At 45.9% G+C, this 23,388-nt stretch overlaps 1 protein-coding gene across 3 annotated transcripts in view; it reads right to left on the bottom strand.

Moving 5' to 3' along the window:
- Positions 1–23,163, bottom strand: part of LOC142256116 (phospholipase A2 inhibitor and Ly6/PLAUR domain-containing protein-like) — a 44,955-nt gene extending 21,792 nt beyond the window's left edge. For 2 of the 3 annotated variants that reach the window (XM_075327653.1, XM_075327656.1), the window contains exons 1-2: positions 23,079–23,162; positions 17,335–17,448 (exon numbers count right to left, since the gene is read on the bottom strand). In XM_075327653.1, coding sequence (XP_075183768.1) covers positions 17,335–17,434 — 100 coding nt within the window. In that variant the 5' untranslated portion in view covers positions 17,435–17,448; positions 23,079–23,162. Of the gene's footprint in view, positions 1–17,334; positions 17,449–23,078 lie in introns of all 3 variants that reach the window. The other variant, XM_075327655.1, reaches the window with a different exon arrangement.
- Positions 23,164–23,388: the final 225 nt, after the last annotated feature.

Here is a 23,388-nt window from a genome sequence, read left to right as displayed (position 1 = left end):
TGCAACAAGAAGGCACTCATGTGTCTTGCGCAGCCATGCGCACCAAGTCCACGCTGTGTTTGTGGCATAGAGGTGCTAACCGTTCTTTCTTCCTCTGTCATCTCCCCCCAACCTCTTTCAACTGAAATTTGACCAAGGTCCCCCTCATCTGCTGAGTCTTCCATGTCCATGGACAGTTCGTCCTCCATATCTTCATGTCCTCCTGCACCTTCCTCAACATCTCACCTGCTACCATGCGCCCTTGTTGATCCCTGTCCCCCATGGTCCCATGCCTGCCGCGTTGGTGATGATGAACGTCTGGACCTTGGTGATGTTGTTGTGTCTTGCGCATATGAATCCTCCTGTAGTTCCTCCCCTTCCTGTTGTCCCACCCCCTGACTACGAATAGTGTTTAGCGTGTGCTCCAGCATGTAAATGACTGTAATCGTCATGCTGATAATGGCATTGTCAGCGCTAAACATATTCGTCGCCATGTCGAAACTGTGCAGAAGGGTGCATAGGTCCTTGATCTGAGATCACTCCATCAGGGTGATCTGCCCCACTTCTGCATCTCGTTGGCCCAGGCTATACATCATGACGTATTGCACCAGGGCTCGCCGGTGCTGCCACAGTCGCTGTAACATGTGGAGAGTTGAATTCCAGCGTGTCGCCACATCGCATTTCAGGCGATGAACCGGCAGGCCGAAAGACTTCTGGAGCGATGCAAGTCGCTCAGGTGCGGCGGTTGAACGGCGGAAGTGAGCACTGCAGACAGTTTCCGTGCCCTGGTCAGAAGGCCATCTAGGCCGGGATAGTGTGTTAAAAATTGCTGGACAACAAGGTTAAACACGTGAGCCATACAAGGCACGTGTGTCACCTTGCCCAGGCGAAGGGCCGCACCCAGGTTTGCAGCATTGTCGCACACGGCCTTACCAGGCTGCAGGTTGAGTGGAGACAACCATTTATCAAAATCAGTCTCCAGAGCTGCCCACAACTCAGTCGCTGTGTGACTCCTATTTCAAAGACATGTCAAGCTAAAGACCGCCTGATGCCGTTGCGCTCTGCTACCAGCATAGTAATGAGGGGTGCGTGATTCCTTCTGCGCAGTGAGAACGCTGGTGGCCTGACCAGGCAGGCTTGGGGCGGAGGTGGAGGACCCAGATGAGGTGGAGGATGCAGAAGCAGTGGCGGAACTTGGACAGACAGAGGATTGACACACAAGTCGTGGGGACGGCAAGACTTGTGCAGCAGACCCTTCACCATCTATCACCATAGTTACCCAGTGGCCAGTCAGCGACATGTAACGTCCCTGTCCATGCTTACTGGTCCAAGTATCGGTGGTGAAATGCACCCGTTCACACACAGAGTTTCTCAAGGAAGCGGTGATGTTGTGTGCGACATGCTGGTGTAGCGCGGGCACACCTTTCTTAGAGAAGTAGTGGCGACTAGGCATCTGGTACTGGGGCACAGCGACAGACATAAGGTCTCTAAAATCCTGTGTGTCCACTAGGCGGAAAGGCAGCATTTCTGTAGTCAACAGCTTACAGAGGGATAGAGTCAACCTCTTCGCTTTGTCATGGGTCGCAGGAAGTGGCCTTTTATTTGACCACATCTGAGGGACAGAGATCTGGCTGCTGTGTGTAGACGGTGTTGAGTCGGGTGTCCCTGGAAAAATGCAGCTTTGTGAGGAAAGTGCAGGCGGAGACATGATGTTGCCTTCATCCAAAGTTGGTGCTATCGATGTCTGAGAGAGCTGTACACACTCACTTGTTTCCCCTTCCAAACCAACTGACGACCTACCAAGCAAACTGCCTGTTGCGGTTACAGTGGTGGAAGTTGTGGGTGGAAAAACAGGTGTGACAGCTGTCCCCACAGTCCTAGAAGATGACGAGCGCGCGGATGCACTGGAAGGGGCAGGCGGTGGATGGTTCGCTCCGCTAGGCCGCATTGCAGCACGGTGAGCTTCCCATCGGGCCATATGATATTTATTCATGTGACGATTCATGGAAGAAGTTGTCAAACTGCTGAGGTTTTGACCTCTACTAAGAGAACCATGACAAATTTTACAGATCACATAATTTGGGCGATCTTTTTCTATGTCAAAAAAGGACCTGGCTAGGCAAGGCTTAGAGGCCATGCGACCTGTTGATCCACCCCGAATAATGCTCAGAGGCAGAGTGGTGGCTGAGGATGCAGTTGTAGACGTGCTACCAGTGCTCCGACTGTGTCCAGGAAGGCGCCAGGTTACTTCGACGTCGGTTGCATCCTCCTCCACCGCCTCTGTTGACCTCCTCGAGTGTCTGACTGTGGGTTGACAGTAGGTGTGATCTAGAACTTAATCATCAATTGTTGTGTTTGCACTCCCCTACCCCTCAGACCGAGTTTCTTCTTGCCCTGACCGAATATTTAAGTTGTCATCCCAATCGGGTATCTGCGTCTCATCTTCATCAGTATGTTCCTCATTGCCTATAACCACAGTTGTTGGAAAGGCAGCATTTTGGTAGCCAACAGTTTGCATATGATGAAAGTCAACCTCCAAGCCATTTCATGCCCTTCTAAAAGCATGTAAAACACAGCGAGGGGACTCCAACCACAGTCTCCCTCGTTGCCACTAACTGGGCCACACACACCCCACTTGACTGGCATCGGTTGACCCCCCCTTTTGACAAAGAAAAAGATGCTTTGCATGAAGCACTCTCAAAAATACGCGTGCCTTTCCCGTCCCCTGGCTGACCCAGGGGAAGAAAAGTCCTCTGAGAGCCATGACTTGTTCATCTTGGTTCTTTTAGAGACACAGCGAGGGGACTCCAACCACAGTCTCCCTCGTTGCCACTAACTGGGCCACACACACCCCACTTGACTGGCATCGGTTGAGCCCCCTTTTGAAAAAGAAAAAGATGCTTTGCATGAAGCACTCTCAAAAATACGCGTGCCTTTCCCGTCCCCTGGCTGACCCAGGGGAAGAAAAGTCCTCTGAGAGCCATGACTTGTTCATCTTGGTTCTTTTAGAGACACAGCGAGGGGACTCCAACCACAGTCTCCCTCGTTGCCACTAACTGGGCCACACACACCCCACTTGACTGGCATCGGTTGAGCACCCTTTTGAAAAAGAAAAAGATGCTTTGCATGAAGCACTCTCAAAAATACGCGTGCCTTTCCCGTCCCCTGGCTGACCCAGGGGAAGAAAAGTCCTCTGAGAGCCATGACTTGTTCATCTTGGTTCTTTTAGAGACACAGCGAGGGGACTCCAACCACAGTCTCCCTCGTTGCCACTAACTGGGCCACACACACCCCACTTGACTGGCATCGGTTGAGCACCCTTTTGAAAAAGAAAAAGATGCTTTGCATGAAGCACTCTCAAAAATACGCGTGCCTTTCCCGTCCCCTGGCTGACCCAGGGGAAGAAAAGTCCTCTGAGAGCCATGACTTGTTCATCTTGGTTCTTTTAGAGACACAGCGAGGGGACTCCAACCACAGTCTCCCTCGTTGCCACTAACTGGGCCACACACACCCCACTTGACTGGCATCGGTTGAGCACCCTTTTGAAAAAGAAAAAGATGCTTTGCATGAAGCACTCTCAAAAATACGCGTGCCTTTCCCGTCCCCTGGCTGACCCAGGGGAAGAAAAGTCCTCTGAGAGCCATGACTTGTTCATCTTGGTTCTTTTAGAGACACAGCGAGGGGACTCCAACCACAGTCTCCCTCGTTGCCACTAACTGGGCCACACACACCCCACTTGACTGGCATCGGTTGACCCCCCCTTTTGACAAAGAAAAAGATGCTTTGCATGAAGCACTCTCAAAAATACGCGTGCCTTTCCCGTCCCCTGGCTGACCCAGGGGAAGAAAAGTCCTCTGAGAGCCATGACTTGTTCATCTTGGTTCTTTTAGAGACACAGCGAGGGGACTCCAACCACAGTCTCCCTCGTTGCCACTAACTGGGCCACACACACCCCACTTGACTGGCATCGGTTGAGCACCCTTTTGAAAAAGAAAAAGATGCTTTGCATGAAGCACTCTCAAAAATACGCGTGCCTTTCCCGTCCCCTGGCTGACCCAGGGGAAGAAAAGTCCTCTGAGAGCCATGACTTGTTCATCTTGGTTCTTTTAGAGACACAGCGAGGGGACTCCAACCACAGTCTCCCTCGTTGCCACTAACTGGGCCACACACACCCCACTTGACTGGCATCGGTTGACCCCCCCTTTTGACAAAGAAAAAGATGCTTTGCATGAAGCACTCTCAAAAATACGCGTGCCTTTCCCGTCCCCTGGCTGACCCAGGGGAAGAAAAGTCCTCTGAGAGCCATGACTTGTTCATCTTGGTTCTTTTAGAGACACAGCGAGGGGACTCCAACCACAGTCTCCCTCGTTGCCACTAACTGGGCCACACACACCCCACTTGACTGGCATCGGTTGAGCCCCCTTTTGAAAAAGAAAAAGATGCTTTGCATGAAGCACTCTCAAAAATACGCGTGCCTTTCCCGTCCCCTGGCTGACCCAGGGGAAGAAAAGTCCTCTGAGAGCCATGACTTGTTCATCTTGGTTCTTTTAGAGACACAGCGAGGGGACTCCAACCACAGTCTCCCTCGTTGCCACTAACTGGGCCACACACACCCCACTTGACTGGCATCGGTTGAGCCCCCCTTTTGACAAAGAAAAAGATGCTTTGCATGAAGCACTCTCAAAAATACGCGTGCCTTTCGCCTCCCCTGGCTGACCCAGGGGAAGAAAAGTCCTCTGAGAGCCAGGTCCACATTGTCAGTGGACAGACACGTGTGCTTATCTGCCAGCAGACCCCCAGCAGCACTGAAGACAGGTTCCGAGAGAACGCTGGCTGCAGGACACGACAAGATCCTCAAGGCGTACGTGGCGAGCTCAGGCAATTTATCCAGATTGGAAGCCTAAAATGAGCAGGGCTCAAGTTGCACAATAATGGAATCGCTGTTTCTTTGCATATACTCATATATCTGTGTGTCTCCCTCTTTTTCCTTGTCCAGCTGTTTTGTTTTCACATGAGTATATGTCCTTGTCACTTTCCCATGTGTTTGTGTTATGTTGTGAGTTGTTTGTCACCTTTTGGACACCTTTCAGGGTGTTTTCTAGGTGTTTTACTGTGTTTGTGATTGCCTGCCATTGTTTCCTATGGGCTCGAGTTCGGTTCGTCGAACGTTCGACGAGCCGAACTCGAGCCAGACCCCCCGTTCGGCGAACCGCCTCGAGCCGAACCGGGACCGGTTCGCTCATCTCTATTGATGACATAACAGCAGACAAGAGTAGCCGGATGAATTCTGAAGTGTACCGGGATATACTTTCAGCCCAGATTCAGCCAAATGCCGCAAAGTTGATCGGACGGCGCTTCATAGTACAGATGGACAATAACCCCAAGCATACAGCCAAAGCTACCCAGGAGTTCATGAGTGCAAAAAAGTGGAACATTCTGCAATGGCCAAGTCAATCACCAGATCTTAACCCAATTGAGCATGCATTTCACTTGCTCAAATCCAGACTTAAGACGGAAAGACCCACAAACAAGCAAGACCTGAATGCTGCGGCTGTAAAGGCCTGGCAAAGCATTAAGAAGGAGGAAACCCAGCGTTTGGTGATGTCCATGGGTTCCAGACTTAAGGCAGTGATTGCCTCCAAAGGATTCTCAACAAAATATTGAAACTAAAAATTTTTTTTTGGGTTTAGTTTATTTGTCCAATTACTTTTGACCTCCTAAAATGTGGAGTGTTTGTAAAGAAATTTGTACAATTCCTATCAGATATTTTTGTTCAAACCTTCAAATTAAACGTTACAATCTGCACTTGAATTCTGTTGTAGAGGTTTCATTTCAAATCCAATGTGTTGGCATGCAGAGCCCAACTCGCGAAAATTGTGTCACTGTCCAAATATTTCTGGACCTAACTGTATAACCATAGCCAACAAGACTTGTAAATTGGTTATCGCCAATAATCTTACCTTATTTCCACAATTACTTGATATCTTGGCTCATAGAAATCTTCTATCTACAGCTAGTCAAGTTTATTTGAGTGAAATGGAAATCTGCTTGACTTTTTGTAAAAAGCTCTATTCTTCAACATATCTTTTTTGGGCAATTTGCTGCATGTGAACAGTGTGGGTAGAGGAGGCCAGAGAAGTGAAACATAATGGCAGAAAAAAGAAGCCCTGAGGACCAAATATGGGGTAGTGTGTCAGCTTTAGAGGTAAGTGTTGAGATATTTTATTTTCTTAACAGCTTATGATTATTATGCTCTGTAGTCTAGAGGCAGTCACACATAATAAGGGACATAACATTTTTTAAGAATAACTACTGCAAATCCAATTTTTGGATAAATTTACGCAATTAGGCCAATTTTATTTTTGACATATCAAACTTCTGACTAGAGATGAGCGAACCGGTCGCGGTTCGGCTCGAGGTTGGTTCGCCGAACGGACCTCCCGTTCGAGTTCGGTTCGTCGAACGTTCGACGAACCGAACTCGAACTGCATAGGAAACAATGGCAGGCAATCAAAAACACAGAAAAACACCTAGAAAACACCCTCAAAGGTGTCCTAAAGGTGACAAACAACTCAAACACATTGGAAAGTGACAAGGACATATACTCATGCGAAAACAAAACAGCTGGACAAGGAAAAAGAGGAGGACACACAGATATAGGCATGGCACGCCCTTCTAAAATCATGTAAAACACCGCAAGGTGACTCCAAGCGGAGTCTCCATTTTTTCCAAAAATTGGGCCACACACACACCCACCCCTTCAGTGGCAGCAGTTGTGCCCCAGTTGTACACTTCACAGCTACATTTGCATCAAGCACATTCAAAAATACGCCATTCTTATCCATCCCCAGGATGACACCGGGGTAGGTAGCAAAGTCTTTGCTGACCCATGACTTGTTCATCTTGGCTTCTTTTAAAAACAATGTAAGCAAGGGTTACTCCAAGCGGAGTCTCCCTTTTTTCCAAAAATTGGGCCACACAGACACCCACCCCATCAGTGGCAGCACTTGGGCCCTAGTTGCAAACAGGATGTTTTGATTTGCATCAAGCACATTCAAAAATACGCCATTCTTATCCGTCCCCAGGATGACACCGGGGTAGGTAGCAAAGTCTTTCCTGATCCCAGCTCTGTTCATCTTGGCTTCTTTTAAAAACACATCAAGCAAGGGTTACTCCAAGCGGAGTCTCCCTTTTTTTCCAAAAATTGGGCCACACAGACACCCACCCCATCAGTGGCAGCACTTGGGCCCTAGTTGCAAACAGGATGTTTTGATTTGCATCAAGCACATTCAAAAATACGCCATTCTTATCCGTCCCCAGGATGACACCGGGGTAGGTAGCAAAGTCTTTGCTGATCCCAGCTCTGTTCATCTTGGCTTCTTTTAAAAACACATCAAGCAAGGGTTACTCCAAGCGGAGTCTCCCTTTTTTTCCAAAAATTGGGCCACACAGACACCCACCCCATCAGTGGCAGCACTTGGGCCCTAGTTGAAAACAGGATGTTTTGATTTGCATCAAGCACATTCAAAAATACGCCATTCTTATCCGTCCCCAGGATGACACCGGGGTAGGTAGCAAAGTCTTTCCTGATCCCAGCTCTGTTCATCTTGGCTTCTTTTAAAAACACATCAAGCAAGGGTTACTCCAAGCGGAGTCTCCCTTTTTTCCAAAAATTGGGCCACACAGACACCCACCCCATCAGTGGCAGCACTTGGGCCCTAGTTGCAAACAGGATGTTTTGATTTGCATCAAGCACATTAAAAAATACGCCATTCTTATCCGTCCCCAGGATGACACCGGGGTAGGTAGATAAAGTCTTTCCTGATCCCAGCTATGTTCATCTTGGCTTCTTTTAAAAACACATCAAGCAAGGGTTACTCCAAGCGGAGTCTCCCTTTTTTTCCAAAAATTGGGCCCCACACACCCACCCATTCAGTGGCAGCAGTTGTGCCCCAGTTGTACACTTCACAGCTAGATTTGCATCAAGCACATTCCAAAATACGCCATTCTTATCCATCCCCAGGATGACACCGGGGTAGGTAGCAAAGTCTTTGCTGACCCATGACTTGTTCATCTTGGCTTCTTTTAAAAACAATGTAAGCAAGGGTTACTCCAAGCGGAGTCTCCCTTTTTTCCAAAAATTGGGCCACACAGACACCCACCCCATCAGTGGCAGCACTTGGGCCCTAGTTGCAAACAGGATGTTTTGATTTGCATCAAGCACATTCCAAATCCACAAGCATTTACTCTCCCCAGGATGACACAGGGGTAGTAAATTCCTTCTGGATCCATGACTTGTTCATTTTGATGAACGTCAGTCTGTCCACATTGTCACTGGACAGACGCGTGCGCTTATCTGTCAGCACACACCCAGCAGCACTGAATACACGTTCAGAGACAACGCTGGCAGCTGGACACGACAAAATCTCCAAGGCGTAACTGGAGAGCTCTGGCCATTTTTCTATGTTTGAAGTCCAAAAGGAGCAAGGCTCCAGTTGCACAGTCATGGCATCGATGTTCATTTGGAGATACTCCTGTATCATCCTCTCCAGCCATTGAGTATGTGTCAGACTTGTTGTCTCTGGTGGCCTTGCAAAAGAGGGTCTAAAAAAATTATGAAAAGATTCCATAAAATTGCTGTTACCGGCACCAGATACGGTCCTACTGGTACGGGTAGACTGGTGAAGATGACGAGACCGTCCCATGTTTGTCAAGTTACAACTGGGAGATTCCCTCCCTGCACCTGCACGGTTGTTTGGTGGAAAAGCCGAGCTAAGATCGAGTAACAGCTTCTGCTGATACTCCTGCATACGTGCGTCCCTTTCTATGGCTGGAATTATGTCACAAAATTTGGACTTGTACCGGGGATCTAATAGTGTGGCAATCCAGTAGTCATCATCACTTCTAATTTTGACAATACGACTGTCATGTTGGAGGTAGTGCAACAAGAAGGCACTCATGTGTCTTGCGCAGCCATGCGGACCAAGTCCACGCTGTGTTTGTGGCATAGAGGTGCTACCCGTTCTTTCTTCCTCTGACATCTCCCCCCTACCTCTTTCAACTGAAATTTGACCAAGGTCTCCCTCATCCGCTGAGTCTTCCATGTCCATGGACAGTTCGTCCTCCATTTCTTCATGTTCTCCTGCACCTTGCTCAACATTTCGCCTGCTACTATGCGCCCTTGTCGATCCCTGTTCCCCATGGTCCCATGCCTGCTGCATTGGTGATGATGAACGTCTGGACCTTGGTGATGTTGTTGTCCCTTGCGCATATGAATCCTCCTGTAGTTCCTCCCCTTCATGTTGTCCCACCCCCTGACTCCGAATAGTGTTTAGCGTGTGCTCCAGCATGTAAATGACTGGAATCGTCATGCTGATAATGGCATTGTCAGAGCTAAACATATTCGTCGCCATGTCGAAACTGTGCAGAAGGGTGCATAGGTCCTTGATCTGAGACCACTCCATCAGGGTGATCTGCCCCACCTCTGCATCTCGTTGGCCCAGGCTATACGTCATGACGTATTGCACCAGGGCTCTGCGGTGCTGCCACAGTCGCTGTAACATGTGGAGAGTTGAATTCCAGCGTGTCGCCACATCGCATTTCAGGCGATGAACCGGCAGGCCGAAAGACTTCTGGAGCGATGCAAGTCGCTCAGCTGCGGCGCTTGAACGCCGGAAGTGAGCAGACAGTTTTCGTGCCCTGTTCAGAAGGCCATCTAGGCCGGGATAGTGTGTTAAAAATTGCTGCACGACAAGGTTCAACACGTGAGCCATATAAGGTACGTGTGTCACCTTGCCCAGGCGAAGGGCCGCACCCAGGTTTGCAGCATTGTCGCACACGGCCTTACCAGGCTGCAGGTTGAGTGGAGACAACCATTTATTAAACTCGGACCGCAGAGCTGACCACAACTCCTCAGCTGTGTGACTCTTATTACCAAGACATGTCAAGCTAAAGACCGCCTGATGCCGTTGCGCTCGGCTGCCAGCATAGTAATGAGGCGTGCGTGATTTCTTCTGCGCAGTGAGAACGCTGGTGGCCTGACCAGGCAGGCTTGGGGCGGAGGTGGAGGACCCAGATGAGGTGGAGGATGCAGAAGCTGTGGCGGAACTTGGACAGACAGAGGATTGACACACAAGTCGTGGGGACGGCAAGACTTGTGCAGCAGACCCTTCACCATCTATCACCATAGTTACCCAGTGCCCAGTCAGCGACATGTAACGTCCCTGTCCATGCTTACTGGTCCAAGTATCGGTGGTGAAATGCACCCGTTGACACACAGAGTTTCTCAAGGAAGCGGTGATGTTGTGTGCGACATGCTGGTGTAGCGCGGGCACACCTTTCTTAGAGAAGTAGTGGCGACTAGGCATCTGGTACTGGGGCACAGCGACAGACATAAGCTCTCTAAAATCATGTGTGTCCACTAGGCGGAAAGGCAGCATTTCGGTAGCCAACAGCTTACAGAGGGATAGAGTCAACCTCTTAGCTTTGTCATGGGTCGGAGGAAGTGGCCTTTTATTTGACCACATCTGAGGGACAGAGATCTGGCTGCTGTGTGTAGATGGTGTTGAGTAGGGTGTCCCTGGAAAAATGCAGGTTTGTGAGGAAAGTTCAGGCGGAGACATGATGTTGCCTTCATCCAACGTTGGTGCTATCGATGTCTGAGAGAGCTGTACACACTCACTTGTTTCCCCTTCCAAACCAACTGACGACCTTACAAGCAAACTGCCTGTTGCGGTTACAGTGGTGGAAGTTTTGCGTGGAAAAACAGGTGTGACAGCTGTCCCCACAGTCCTAGAAGATGAAGAGCGCGCGGATGCACTGGAAGGGGCGGGCGGTGGATGGTTCGCTCCGCTAGCCGGCATTGCAGCACGGTGAGCTTCCCACCGGGACTTATGATATTTATTCATGTGACGATTCATGGAAGAAGTTGTCAAACTGCTGAGGTTTTGACCTCTACTAACAGAATCATGACAAATGTTACATATCACATGAGTTGGGCGATCTTTTTCGATGTGAAAAAAGGCCCAGGCTAGGCAAGGCTTAGAGGCCATGCGACCTGTTGATCCACCCCGAATAATGCTCATAGGCAGAGTGGTGGCTGAGGATGCAGTTGTAGACGTGCTACCAGTGCTCCGACTCTGTCCAGGAAGGCGCAAGGTAACTTCGTCGTCGGTTGCATCCTCCTCCACCGCCTCTGTTGACCTCCTCGAGTGCCTGACTGGGGGTTGACAGTAGGTGGGATCTAGAACGTCATCATCAATTGTTGTGTTTGCACTCCCCTCCCCCTCAGACCGAGCCTCTTCTTGCCCTGACCGAATATTTAAGTTGTCATCCCAATCGGGTATCTGAGTCTCATCTTCATCAGTATGTTCCTCATTGTCTATAACCACAGGTGTTACAGTTTGTGACAAAGGGTCAACATTATGCTCAGAAACTTGGTCCTCACGGCCTGAATCTGAGTCACAAAGGTTCTGGGCATCACTGCAGACCATTTCCTGTTCTGTACTCACTGTAGCTTGGGAGCAGACCTCTGATTCCCAGGCTATAGTGTGACTGAACAGCTCTGCAGACTCAGCCATCTCAGTTCCACCATACTGTGCAGGGCTGATGGAGACTTCAGAGCTGGGAGAAATCAAGTGTGATTGGGATGACAACTCAGAGGAATGGTGTTTTTTGGATGCGGTACTTGAAGTGGCTGAGAGGGCACTTGTTGGACCACTTGAGATCCATTCAAGCATTTTCCTTTTTTGCCCATCATCTACCTTTGTTCCTCTTGTTCGTGTCCGTAATAAAGGGAGCACATCGGATTGTCCACAATAAGTAGTAGACATCTTACTTTTGCTAGTAGATGGTCTATCTTCAGCAGATGATAATGGAGCTTTGCCACCTTCCCCACTGACAAAACCTTTTTTGCCTTTTCCACCACGCCTCTTCCCCTTTCCACCAGCATCTGTCATTTTGCCACTCATGTTGATTGCGACAAGATTGTGGACTGAAAATGTGGTAGTAAAAATTGAGAGGTGGTGAAGATTGCAGTGGTGGTCTAGCTTTATTAACAGCAGAATAATAAAGAATAAATATCCCTGACAATGTAACTTAGTTATAATGAGTTGGAGTGTGCAACGCAGGCAGACGTGCTGCAAATGTCTTTGCACTAGTGGGACTATAGCAAAGTCCAATAGCCACGTATAGGATGCCACTAGGTACACTGAGTGTGTGCTAGTATAATGGCTTAGTTATAATTAGTTGGAGTGTGCAACGCAGGCAGATGCGCTCTGCAAATGTCTTGGCACTAGTGGGACTATAGCAAAGTCCAATAGCCACGTATAGGATGCCAATAGGTACACTGAGTGTGTGCTAGTATAATGGCTTAGTTATAATTAGTTGGAGTGTGCAACGCAGGCAGACGTGCTGCAAATGTCTTGGCACTAGTGGGACTATAGCAAAGTCCAATAGCCACGTATAGGATGCCACTAGGTACACTGAGTGTTTGCTAGTATAATGGCTTAGTTATAATTAGTTGGAGTGTGCAACGCAGGCAGACGTGCTGCAAATGTCTTGGCACTAGTGGGACTATAGCAAAGTCCAATAGCCACGTATAGGATGCCACTAGGTACACTGAGTGTGTGCTAGTATAATGGCTTAGTTATAATTAGTTGGAGTGTGCAACGCAGGCAGACGTGCTGCAAATGTCTTGGCACTAGTGGGACTATAGCAAAGTCCAATAGCCACGTATAGGATGCCACTAGGTACACTGAGTGTGTGCTAGTATAATGGCTTAGTTATAATTAGTTGGAGTGTGCAACGCAGGCAGATGCGCTCTGCAAATGTCTTGGCACTAGTGGGACTATAGCAAAGTCCAATAGCCACGTATAGGATGCCACTAGGTACACTGAGTGTGTGCTAGTATAATGGCTTAGTTATAATTAGTTGGAGTGTGCAACGCAGGCAGACGTGCTGCAAATGTCTTGGCACTAGTGGGACTATAGCAAAGTCCAATAGCCACGTATAGGATGCCACTAGGTACACTGAGTGTTTGCTAGTATAATGGCTTAGTTATAATTAGTTGGAGTGTGCAACGCAGGCAGACATGCTGCAAATGTCTTGGCACTAGTGGGACTATAGCAAAGTCCAATAGCCACGTATAGGATGCCACTAGGTACACTGAGTGTGTGCTAGTATAATGGCTTAGTTATAATTAGTTGGAGTGTGCAACGCAGGCAGACGTGCTGCAAATGTCTTGGCACTAGTGGGACTATAGCAAAGTCCAATAGCCACGTATAGGATGCCACTAGGTACACTGAGTGTGTGCTAGTATAATGGCTTAGTTATAATTAGTTGGATTGTGCAACGCAGGCAGATGCGCTCTGCAAATGTCTTGGCACTAGTGGGACTATAGCAAAGTCCAATAGCCACGTATAGGATGCCACTAGGTACACTGAGTGTGTGCTAGTATAATGGCTTAGTTATAATTAGTTGGAGTGTGCAACGCAGGCAGACGTGCTGCAAATGTCTTGGCACTAGTGGGACTATAGCAAAGTCCAATAGCCACGTATAGGATGCCACTAGGTACACTGAGTGTGTGCTAGTATAATGGCTTAGTTATAATTAGTTGGAGTGTGCAACGCAGGCAGATGCGCTCTGCAAATGTCTTGGCACTAGTGGGACTATAGCAAAGTCCAATAGCCACGTATAGGATGCCACTAGGTACACTGAGTGTGTGCTAGTATAATGGCTTAGTTATAATTAGTTGGAGTGTGCAACGCAGGCAGACGTGCTGCAAATGTCTTGGCACTAGTGGGACTATAGCAAAGTCCAATAGCCACGTATAGGATGCCACTAGGTACACTGAGTGTGTGCTAGTATAATGGCTTAGTTATAATTAGTTGGAGTGTGCAACGCAGGCAGATGCGCTCTGCAAATGTCTTGGCACTAGTGGGACTATAGCAAAGTCCAATAGCCACGTATAGGATGCCACTAGGTACACTGAGTGTGTGCTAGTATAATGGCTTAGTTATAATTAGTTGGAGTGTGCAACGCAGGCAGATGCGCTCTGCAAATGTCTTGGCACTAGTGGGACTATAGCAAAGTCCAATAGCCACGTATAGGATGCCACTAGGTACACTGAGTGTGTGCTAGTATAATGGCTTAGTTATAATTAGTTGGAGTGTGCAACGCAGGCAGACGTTCTGCAAATGTCTTGGCACTAGTGGGACTATAGCAAAGTCCAATAGCCACGTATAGGATGCCACTAGGTACACTGAGTGTTTGCTAGTATAATGGCTTAGTTATAATTAGTTGGAGTGTGCAACGCAGGCAGACGTGCTGCAAATGTCTTTGCACTAGTGGGACTATAGCAAAGTCCAATAGCCACGTATAGGATGCCACTAGGTACACTGAGTGTGTGCTAGTATAATGGCTTAGTTATAATTAGTTGGAGTGTGCAACGCAGGCAGATGCGCTCTGCAAATGTCTTGGCACTAGTGGGACTATAGCAAAGTCCAATAGCCACGTATAGGATGCCACTAGGTACACTGAGTGTGTGCTAGTATAATGGCTTAGTTATAATTAGTTGGAGTGTGCAACGCAGGCAGACGTGCTGCAAATGTCTTGGCACTAGTGGGACTATAGCAAAGTCCAATAGCCACGTATAGGATGCCACTAGGTACACTGAGTGTGTGCTAGTATAATGGCTTAGTTATAATTAGTTGGAGTGTGCAACGCAGGCAGACGTGCTGCAAATGTCTTGGCACTAGTGGGACTATAGCAAAGTCCAATAGCCACGTATAGGATGCCACTAGGTACACTGAGTGTTTGCTAGTAAAATTGCTTAGTTTAAAAAAGTTGTAGTGTGCAATGCAGGCAGACGTGCTCTGCAAATGTCTTTGCACTAGTGGGACTATAGCAAAGTCCAATAGCCACGTATAGGATGCCACTAGGTACACTGAGTGTTTGCTAGTAAAATTGCTTAGTTTAAAAAAGTTGTAGTGTGCAATGCAGGCAGATGTGCTCTGCAAATGTCTTTGCACTAGTGGGACTATAGCAAAGTCCAATAGCCACGTATAGGATGCCACTAGGTACACTGAATGTTTGCTAGTATAATGGCTTACTTAGAATGAGTTGGAGTGTGCAGAGGACAAGAGGGTACAGTGGCAGGATTGTGGTGCTCTGGGTAGAGGAATGGAAGCCTGCCTTTCTATTCCCTCCTAATGGTGAAATGCAGGGAGGAAATCCCTGACCTGGGCTACACAGACGCTGTTGCTGTTTGCAGGACCTGTCACTTATGGCTCTCTGACCCTGCCGCTTTGAGCCCTTAAAAGGACTGCTAGAATGTGCTCTCCCTAAGCTGTCTAACGCTGTGTATGCAGCGCATACAGCTGTATCGGCTATAGGACTCAGGAGGACGGAGCTGCGACACTGATGTCTGACACCAAAGACGCAGAAGGCAGATAATGGCGTTCGTGAAGAAAATGTCCGGTTTTATAATGCAGGGACATGTGACATGCAGATCCTATCACACATGCCGTTGCTTCTCTGGCTCAAAGTCCACTTAAATGTGTGTGTGTCTGTGATTGGCTGACATGCTGGCCCGCCCCACAAGAAGCGCGCGCTTAGGGAAGGAAGACAAGAAAAAAAAAAAAAAAATGGCGATCGCCATTATAGAAACAGCAGTGATCTGAAGGCGCTGTTCACGCACACTATACACTGAAATGTGATAATAGTTTGATTCACAGAGTGACTTACACTATTACAGCAGAAACCAAGCTAGGATTTAGCTGTTTTTTGGCTGCTAGAACCGTTCTCGAACGTTTCTAGAACTATCGAGCTTTTGCAAAAAGCTCGAGTTCTAGTTCGATCTAGAACATGCCCCAAAATCACTCGAGCCGCGAACTGGAGAACCACGAACCACGAACCGCGCTCAACTCTACTTCTGACGTGTTTTCCTGAAAATTAGAACTATTGTGAAAATAAACGCTACTAGGAGTTTTCAGCAAGGCTTCAATATAAGTCCTCCTCCAGCTAAAAATAGTTATAGAATACTGCAGGACACTTCATTATAGAAAGCAGACACTCCAAAAAGAAATAAGAGAGAAGACCTCACAATCATACTCATTAAATGCCTACCGGGAGCACACACAATCACACACATCAGATCACACACGCACATGAGACCGCACACACAATCATACATCAGATTACACACACACACTCACCACATCCAACAATATCAATTGCTTCTGGCCGGCATACGGTAAGGACCTGGGATGCTGTGAAGTGGAGCACCAGGACCTGCAGGTGGAACGCACATATCAGATCCCACACACACATGAGATCGCATATACAATTACACATCTGACTGCACACACACACACACACACACACACACACACACTCATCACATCCAACAATATCGATTGCTTCTGGCCGGCATACAGTAAGGACCAGGCATGCTGTGAAGTGGAGTGCCACGACCTGCACGTGGAACGCACACCCACACACATTAGATCACACAAACACAATTACACATCAGACTGCACACACACACTCACCACATCCAACAATATCGATTGCTTCTGGCCGGCATACGTTAATGACCAGGCATGCTATGAAGTGGAGCGCCAGGACCTGCAGGTGAAACGCACATATCAGATCACACACACACACATGAGATTGCACATACAATTACACATCCGACTGCACACACACACACACTCATCACATCCAACAATATCGATTGCTTCTGGCCGGCATATGGTAAGGACATGGCATACTGTGAAGTGGAGTGCCAGGACCTGCACGTAGAACGCACACCCACACACATCAGATCACACACACACAATTACACATCAGACTGCACACACACACTCACCACATCCAACAATATCGATTGCTTCTGGCCGGCATACGGTAAGGACCAGGCATGCTGTGAAGTGGAGCGCCAGGACCTGCAGGTGGAACGCACATATCAGATCACACACACACATGAGATCGCACATACAATTACACATCCGACTGCACACACACACACTCATCACATCCAACAATATTGATTGCTTCTGGCCGGCATATGGTAAGGACGTGGCATACTGTGAAGTGGAGCGCCAGGACCTGCAGGTGGAATGCACACCCACACACATCAGATCACACACACACAATTACACATCAGACTGCACACACACACTTACCACATCCAACAATATCAATTGCTTCTGGCCGGCATACGGTAAGGACCTGGCATGCTGTGAAGTGGAGCGCCAGGACCTGCAGGTGGAACGAACACCCACACACATCAGATCACACACACACATGAGATCGCACACACAATTACACATCAGACTGCACACACACACTCACCACATCCAAGAATATCGATTGTTTCTGGCCGGCATACGGTAAGGACCTGCCTTCCGCTGCAGTGGAGCACCAGGACCTTCAGCGGAACACACCCCCACATACATCAGATCACACCTGAGAGAATTTTAAAAAAATCCAAATGCCAAAATTACATTTTCTAGTAGCAAATTTTGCACAAAATGCAATAACAGGAGATCAGAATGTAGGATCTGTGCGAAAATCTCAGCTCACTATGCTAAAAATAAGTGGTCACTGAGGCCCTTATTCCAAAAAATGAGAATGCTATGAGTCACGGAAAATGGTGCAAAAAGTGTGCCACTTTTTTTTAACAAAATTCTGATTTTTTTTAACCCTTTAGATAAAAATAAACCTATACATGTTTGATCTCTACAAACTCATACTCTCCTGACACATCACAGTGGCACATCAATTTACCATATAGTGAACATGGTGAATAAAATATTCCAAAAACAATCCAATCGCTCTTTTTTGCAATTTTTCTGCACTTGTATTATACAGTGCACTATATGGTAAAACATATGGCTTCATTTAAAAGTACAACTTGTCCTGCAAAAGACAAGCCCTCATATGGCAAGATTGCCGAGAAAATTAAAAAGTTACGGCTCTTGGAAGAAGGAGAGCAAAAAAACAAAAACCGGAAAATCACCCGGGGCTTAAGGGTTAAGCTGTTGTCCCACATTGGACATTTAATACTCCCTTGTTTTTGAGTGATCCGCCATCATATATATATATATATATATATATATATATATATAATTTTTTTTAATTTTTTTTCCTTTTCTATTTAATTATGTGGATTTTGTATGGTCATTGACTGCCACATAACTCTTCAGGCTTGCCCGCTTTCTGTAGGAGCTTTCCGCAATAACACAATGTCCACAAGTTGCAATTTTTCCACAAACTGTGTGTTATATATACATTGCTTCTGTTTTATTCTACTTTATTCTGTTTCCCACTATTTCGTTCTCATCTCTCTTTATACTTTCAACTTTGCTCTCATTGAGACTATCAAGAGGTTTTCCTCATACTCAATATTGTGCGTATATTGATTCTGTGTTATATGTTACTTATACATACATATTGTTTTATGACTTTTGTTGATCGAGTACCTAACTATTCTATACTCATAACGAGTACTGTCTAATTCTCGCGTATGCATTCCGAATAGTGTGCAATGCAAATCAATGGGGAATACTCACAATGTAATGAGTAACCCAAATTCCGTACTATTTTTTACTCTCACGAATAGTATGGTATTCGGGTTACTCGTTGCTTTACAAGTTTTTTCCCATTGACTTGCATTGCACACGCTATTTGGAATGAATTCGTGAGTATTAGACAGTATTTGTTATGAGTATAGCGAGTACGAATAGTTAGGTACTCGCTCAACTCTTTTAATGACTTTTTCGCTATGTATGTATTTTTTGCGCACATAATGATTTAGAGTTTTTTTCAGATACTACTTTTTTCCCACATTCCGTCTATGTCACACCTTCATCATTGTCTTTTGCCAAGTGGTGACCTATTTTGTTTTTCCTTTTACTTGCGCATTTCCATCTTATTTCACTCTCCCTTTTTGTCCGTCTTTTTTCTGTCCACCCCTTCCTTTTTAGCCTGCTTGGTCATCTAGTGGACTTATTATAATATAGCAACTTGCCTATTTGTATTGATTTTTTCACTATGCATATATTTCTTGTGTGGACAATCTTTTTAGACCAGGTATTTTGAGATACATTCCCTGATGAAGGTGACGAAACGCGCGTCGGATGCAGGAGGGAAACACACAGGCCAATAGTCAAACTTTGTGTAAGTTATAGAAAAAATGTTCCTTTCTTCATGTGCAGCATGTAAATGAAACTAGATTAATTGCTTGACAGTTACCCATGGGTTTAGTCACTTGACAATTAATATACAGTGCCTACAAGTAGTATTCAACCCCCTGCAGATTTAGCAGGTTTACACATTCGGAATTAACTTGGCATTGTGACATTTGGACTGTAGATCAGCCTGGAAGTGTGAAATGCAATGCAGCAAAAATGAATGTTATTTCTTTTTTTATTTTTTTTTTAAATTGTGAAAAGTTTATTCAGAGGGTCATTTATTATTCAACCCCTCAAACCACCAGAATTCTGTTTGGTTCCCCTAAAGTATTAAGAAGTATTTCAGGCACAAAGAACAATGAGCTTCACATGTTTGGATTAATTATCTCTTTTTCCAGCCTTTTCTGACTAATTAAGACCCTCCCCAAACTTGTGAACAGCACTCATACTTGGTCAACATGGGAAAGACAAAGGAGCATTCCAAGGCCATCAGAGACAAGATCGTGGAGGGTCACAAAGCTGGCAAGGGGTACAAAATCCTTTCCAAGGAGTTGGGCCTACCTGTCTCCACTGTTGGGAGCATCATCCGGAAGTGAAAGGCTTATGGAACTAGTGTTAGCCTTCCACGGCCTGGACAGCCTTTGAAAGTTTCCACTCGTGCCGAGGCCAGGCTTGTCAGAAGAGTCAAGGCTAACCCAAGGACAACAAGGAAGGAGCTCCGAGAAGATCTCATGGCAGTGGGGACATTGGTTTCAGTCAATACCATAAGTAACTTACTCCACCGCAATGGTCTCCGTTCCAGATGAGCCCGTAAGGTACCTTTACTTTCAAAGTGTCATGTCAAGGCTCGTCTACAGTTTGGTCATGATCACTTGGAGGACTCTGAGACAGACTGGTTCAAGGTTCTCTGGTCTGATGAGACCAAGATCGAAATCTTTGGTGCCAACCACACACGTGACGTTTGGAGACTGGATGGCACTGCATACGACCCCAAGAATACCATCCCTACAGTCAAGCATGTTGGTGGCAGCATCGTGCTGTGGGGCTGTTTCTCAGCCAAGGGGCCTGGCCATCTGGTCCGCATCCATGGGAAGATGGATAGCACGGCCTACCTGGAGATTTTGGCCAAGAACCTCCGCTCCTCCATCAAGGATCTTAAGATGGGTCGTCATTTCATCTTCCAACAAGACAATGACCCAAAGCACACAGCCAAGAAAACCAAGGCCTGGTTCAAGAGGGAAAAAATCAAGGTGTTGCAGTGACCTAGTCAGTCTCCTGACCTTAACCCAATTGAAAACTTGTGGAAGGAGCTCAAGATTAAAGTCCACATGAGACACCCAAAGAACCTAGATAACTTGGAGAAGATCTGCATGGAGGAGTGGGCCAAGATAACTCCAGAGACCTGTGCCGGCCTGATCAGGTCTTATAAAAGACGATAATTAGCTGTAATTGCAAACAAGGGTTATTCTACAAAATATTAAACCTAGGGGTTGAATAATAATTGACCCACACTTTTATGTTGAAAATGTATTAAAATTTACCTGAGCAACATAACTTGTTGGTTTGTAAGATTTATGCATCTGTTAATAAATCCTGCTCTTGTTTGAAGTTTGCAGGCTCTAACTTATTTGCATCTTATCAAACCTGCTAAATCTGCAGGGGGTTGAATACTACTTGTAGGCACTGTATGTATGAGGTATACGGTGGAGGGCTATTTATAATGCTAGTCTGTAACAACATATAGACTGATATTTAATTTAGTGGCACTTTTGCACTTTAATACTTTGTCTATTTGGAAGTTTAAGTGTTAACATATTTATGATTGCTGCTGATCTATTTTGAAGGACATTGAATATATTGTATTTATTTTTATACTAAGGTCTGTGTAGTTTACCCTTACACTGGTGGCATGTACTGTTTATATTTAGAATGTTTTTAATGTACAAAATAAAATTATGTTTTATTTTTAACTTGCTGTCCTATAGTCCAGATTTCTTAGATAAATTTTTCTATATTGTGAAATTAATATAGAATGGTGGGTCTGTTTTTTGATAAAAAAAAGTTCTGCCGTAACATATAACAGATGAGAGAATTTTGATCACATTCTGAGAGGCGTGTCTCCTTTTTAGAATATTTTTATTTTTAATAAAGATTTTTCATTTATTAAGAAAAACTCTTTGGCTTAATACTCTTGATTTGCTTAGTTCTTGCTGGTAGCAACAACTACTCAGATGTTGGGCTACACACCCCACCACCATCAATAGAATAGTGGTTGTGGCTGGGCACTGCACATCCACCCCTATTGATACAAATAGGGGCAGATATCCAGTATTCAACTACAGCCACTACATAGTTGATGGGCTTCCTGGTATCTGGAACATTTGATTGACAAGGGTGCCAGTTGTTACATCCCCACCGATGAGACGAGTTAGGGTTAGAACAGACAGCTGCCCTCTTTAGCTTTGAAAAAGAAAAATTAATAGGGGAATTTTAGACCTGCATTACTACTATTGAAAATAGAAAAATTGGGGTACTCAGTGCATAAAGTGGCAGTTTATGAAAGCCCAGCAGCCAGGGACAAGGCATATCTCTATACTTGGTCTTTATCCCAATATGCCTCAATGCGGGCTGAAAGCTTACAATTTTATGGGCATAGAGGAACCTGCTAAATTGAAACCCACATAAAGCTAGTCAAACGAGTGTTTAGTCAGAAGGAATGGACTACAATGTGAAATAAAAAAAAGTGATCTGCACATCCTAACTGATAAATGTGAACAGTTGCAAATGCGGTAAATATCCCAATTTTTCTATGTTCAACACTAGTAATGCAGGTCTTTAATTTCCCTTATTAAATGATTGCAAGCTATAGTGCTACAGAGTGCAGCTGTCTATAATTATTTTGATTATTGTATTTACGGTTTGCACCTGTTCACACTTATCTGTTTGAATTTTCTGGTCAGTGTAGTTCAATCCTTCTGACTGAGCACTCTTCCCACAAGCTTTAGGTACTTTTCAGTTTAGTAGGGTCCTGTGTGCTGTTAAAATTTTAGGCTTTCAGCCCAGAGAGAGGCATATCATGATAGGGACCCAGCAAAGAGAAACACCTTGTTGTTGGCTGCTGGGCTCTCATAAACTGGCCACTTTATGTGCTAAGTCTCTCAATTTTTCTACTTCTAATGACAGTAATGAAGGTCTATAACTCCCATATTGAATGTTTCCAGAGTGCAGTTATCTAATCTTTAGTTTATTGTATTTACGGTCTGCATCTATTCACATTTATCTGTTAGGATGTGCGATTCAGTTTTTTATTTCACTATCCTATGGTTAGGACATTAATGCTAATTTCCTGAACAAACCCTTTTATATTAGGTGTAGAACTATTGAAAATCATTAAGGAACATGTCAGTTAGGCTGGACTCGGCATCGGATGCGATATGCTAATGACCCCCAGCTTAGGCTCTGCTGTGAACATGAGCCGAGTGTCATGCGACTGTGACCCGATCCTGCAATCAGGTCAGAGCTGTGAAGCTGAGGGCGGGCACTGCAGAGGAGAGGGATGGGTTAATCCCCCCATCTCCTCCATTGTCAGCCTGTGCGTATATCGCACTGCACTGGGATAACATCCGAGGGCAGTCCGATGTATCTCTTGCACCCATTCACTTGAGAGATATGGGTCTCGCAGAAAATCATAGAATGCTGCTACTTTTCTTGCATCCAGAATCTAGATGCGAGAAAAGCTGACCAACTGCTGTCCCTCATTGACCAATATTGGTCAGAGTGCAATGCGAGATGTTCTCGCATTGCACTCGTCCGATTTCAACGCTCGTGTGAGCGCACCCTTAAGCCTACAAACACTCTTCAGTGTATTGTGTTTATACTGTGTTGTAACTACATTAATCTTACCTGAGACGACAAGCGCAGAGATAATACAAAGAAAGACAACGAGGTTCTTCATTGCAGATGATTGGGCGTCTTCTCGGAATCTCTTCTGCTCGTCCTGTTCTCTTTACACAGGGATCATATATATACTCTTTGGAAAGGTAAAGAAACTATTGTATCACAAGATGGATGAGATCACTCCAATAACCCCATGGCATAATACATATTGTAAGTATCCCTGGCAGGACATTTTGTTCTCCCAAAAATTTATGGTTTTTTCAGGCAAGGCACTTATTGTTTGTTTTTCTTTCAGGCGTCTACAGTAAGTTTCCAA

The sequence above is a fragment of the Anomaloglossus baeobatrachus genome, chromosome 11, assembly GCF_048569485.1.
Source record: "Anomaloglossus baeobatrachus isolate aAnoBae1 chromosome 11, aAnoBae1.hap1, whole genome shotgun sequence".
Lineage (NCBI taxonomy): Eukaryota > Metazoa > Chordata > Amphibia > Anura > Aromobatidae > Anomaloglossus > Anomaloglossus baeobatrachus.
This window is presented reverse-complemented; position numbering and strand designations above follow the sequence as displayed.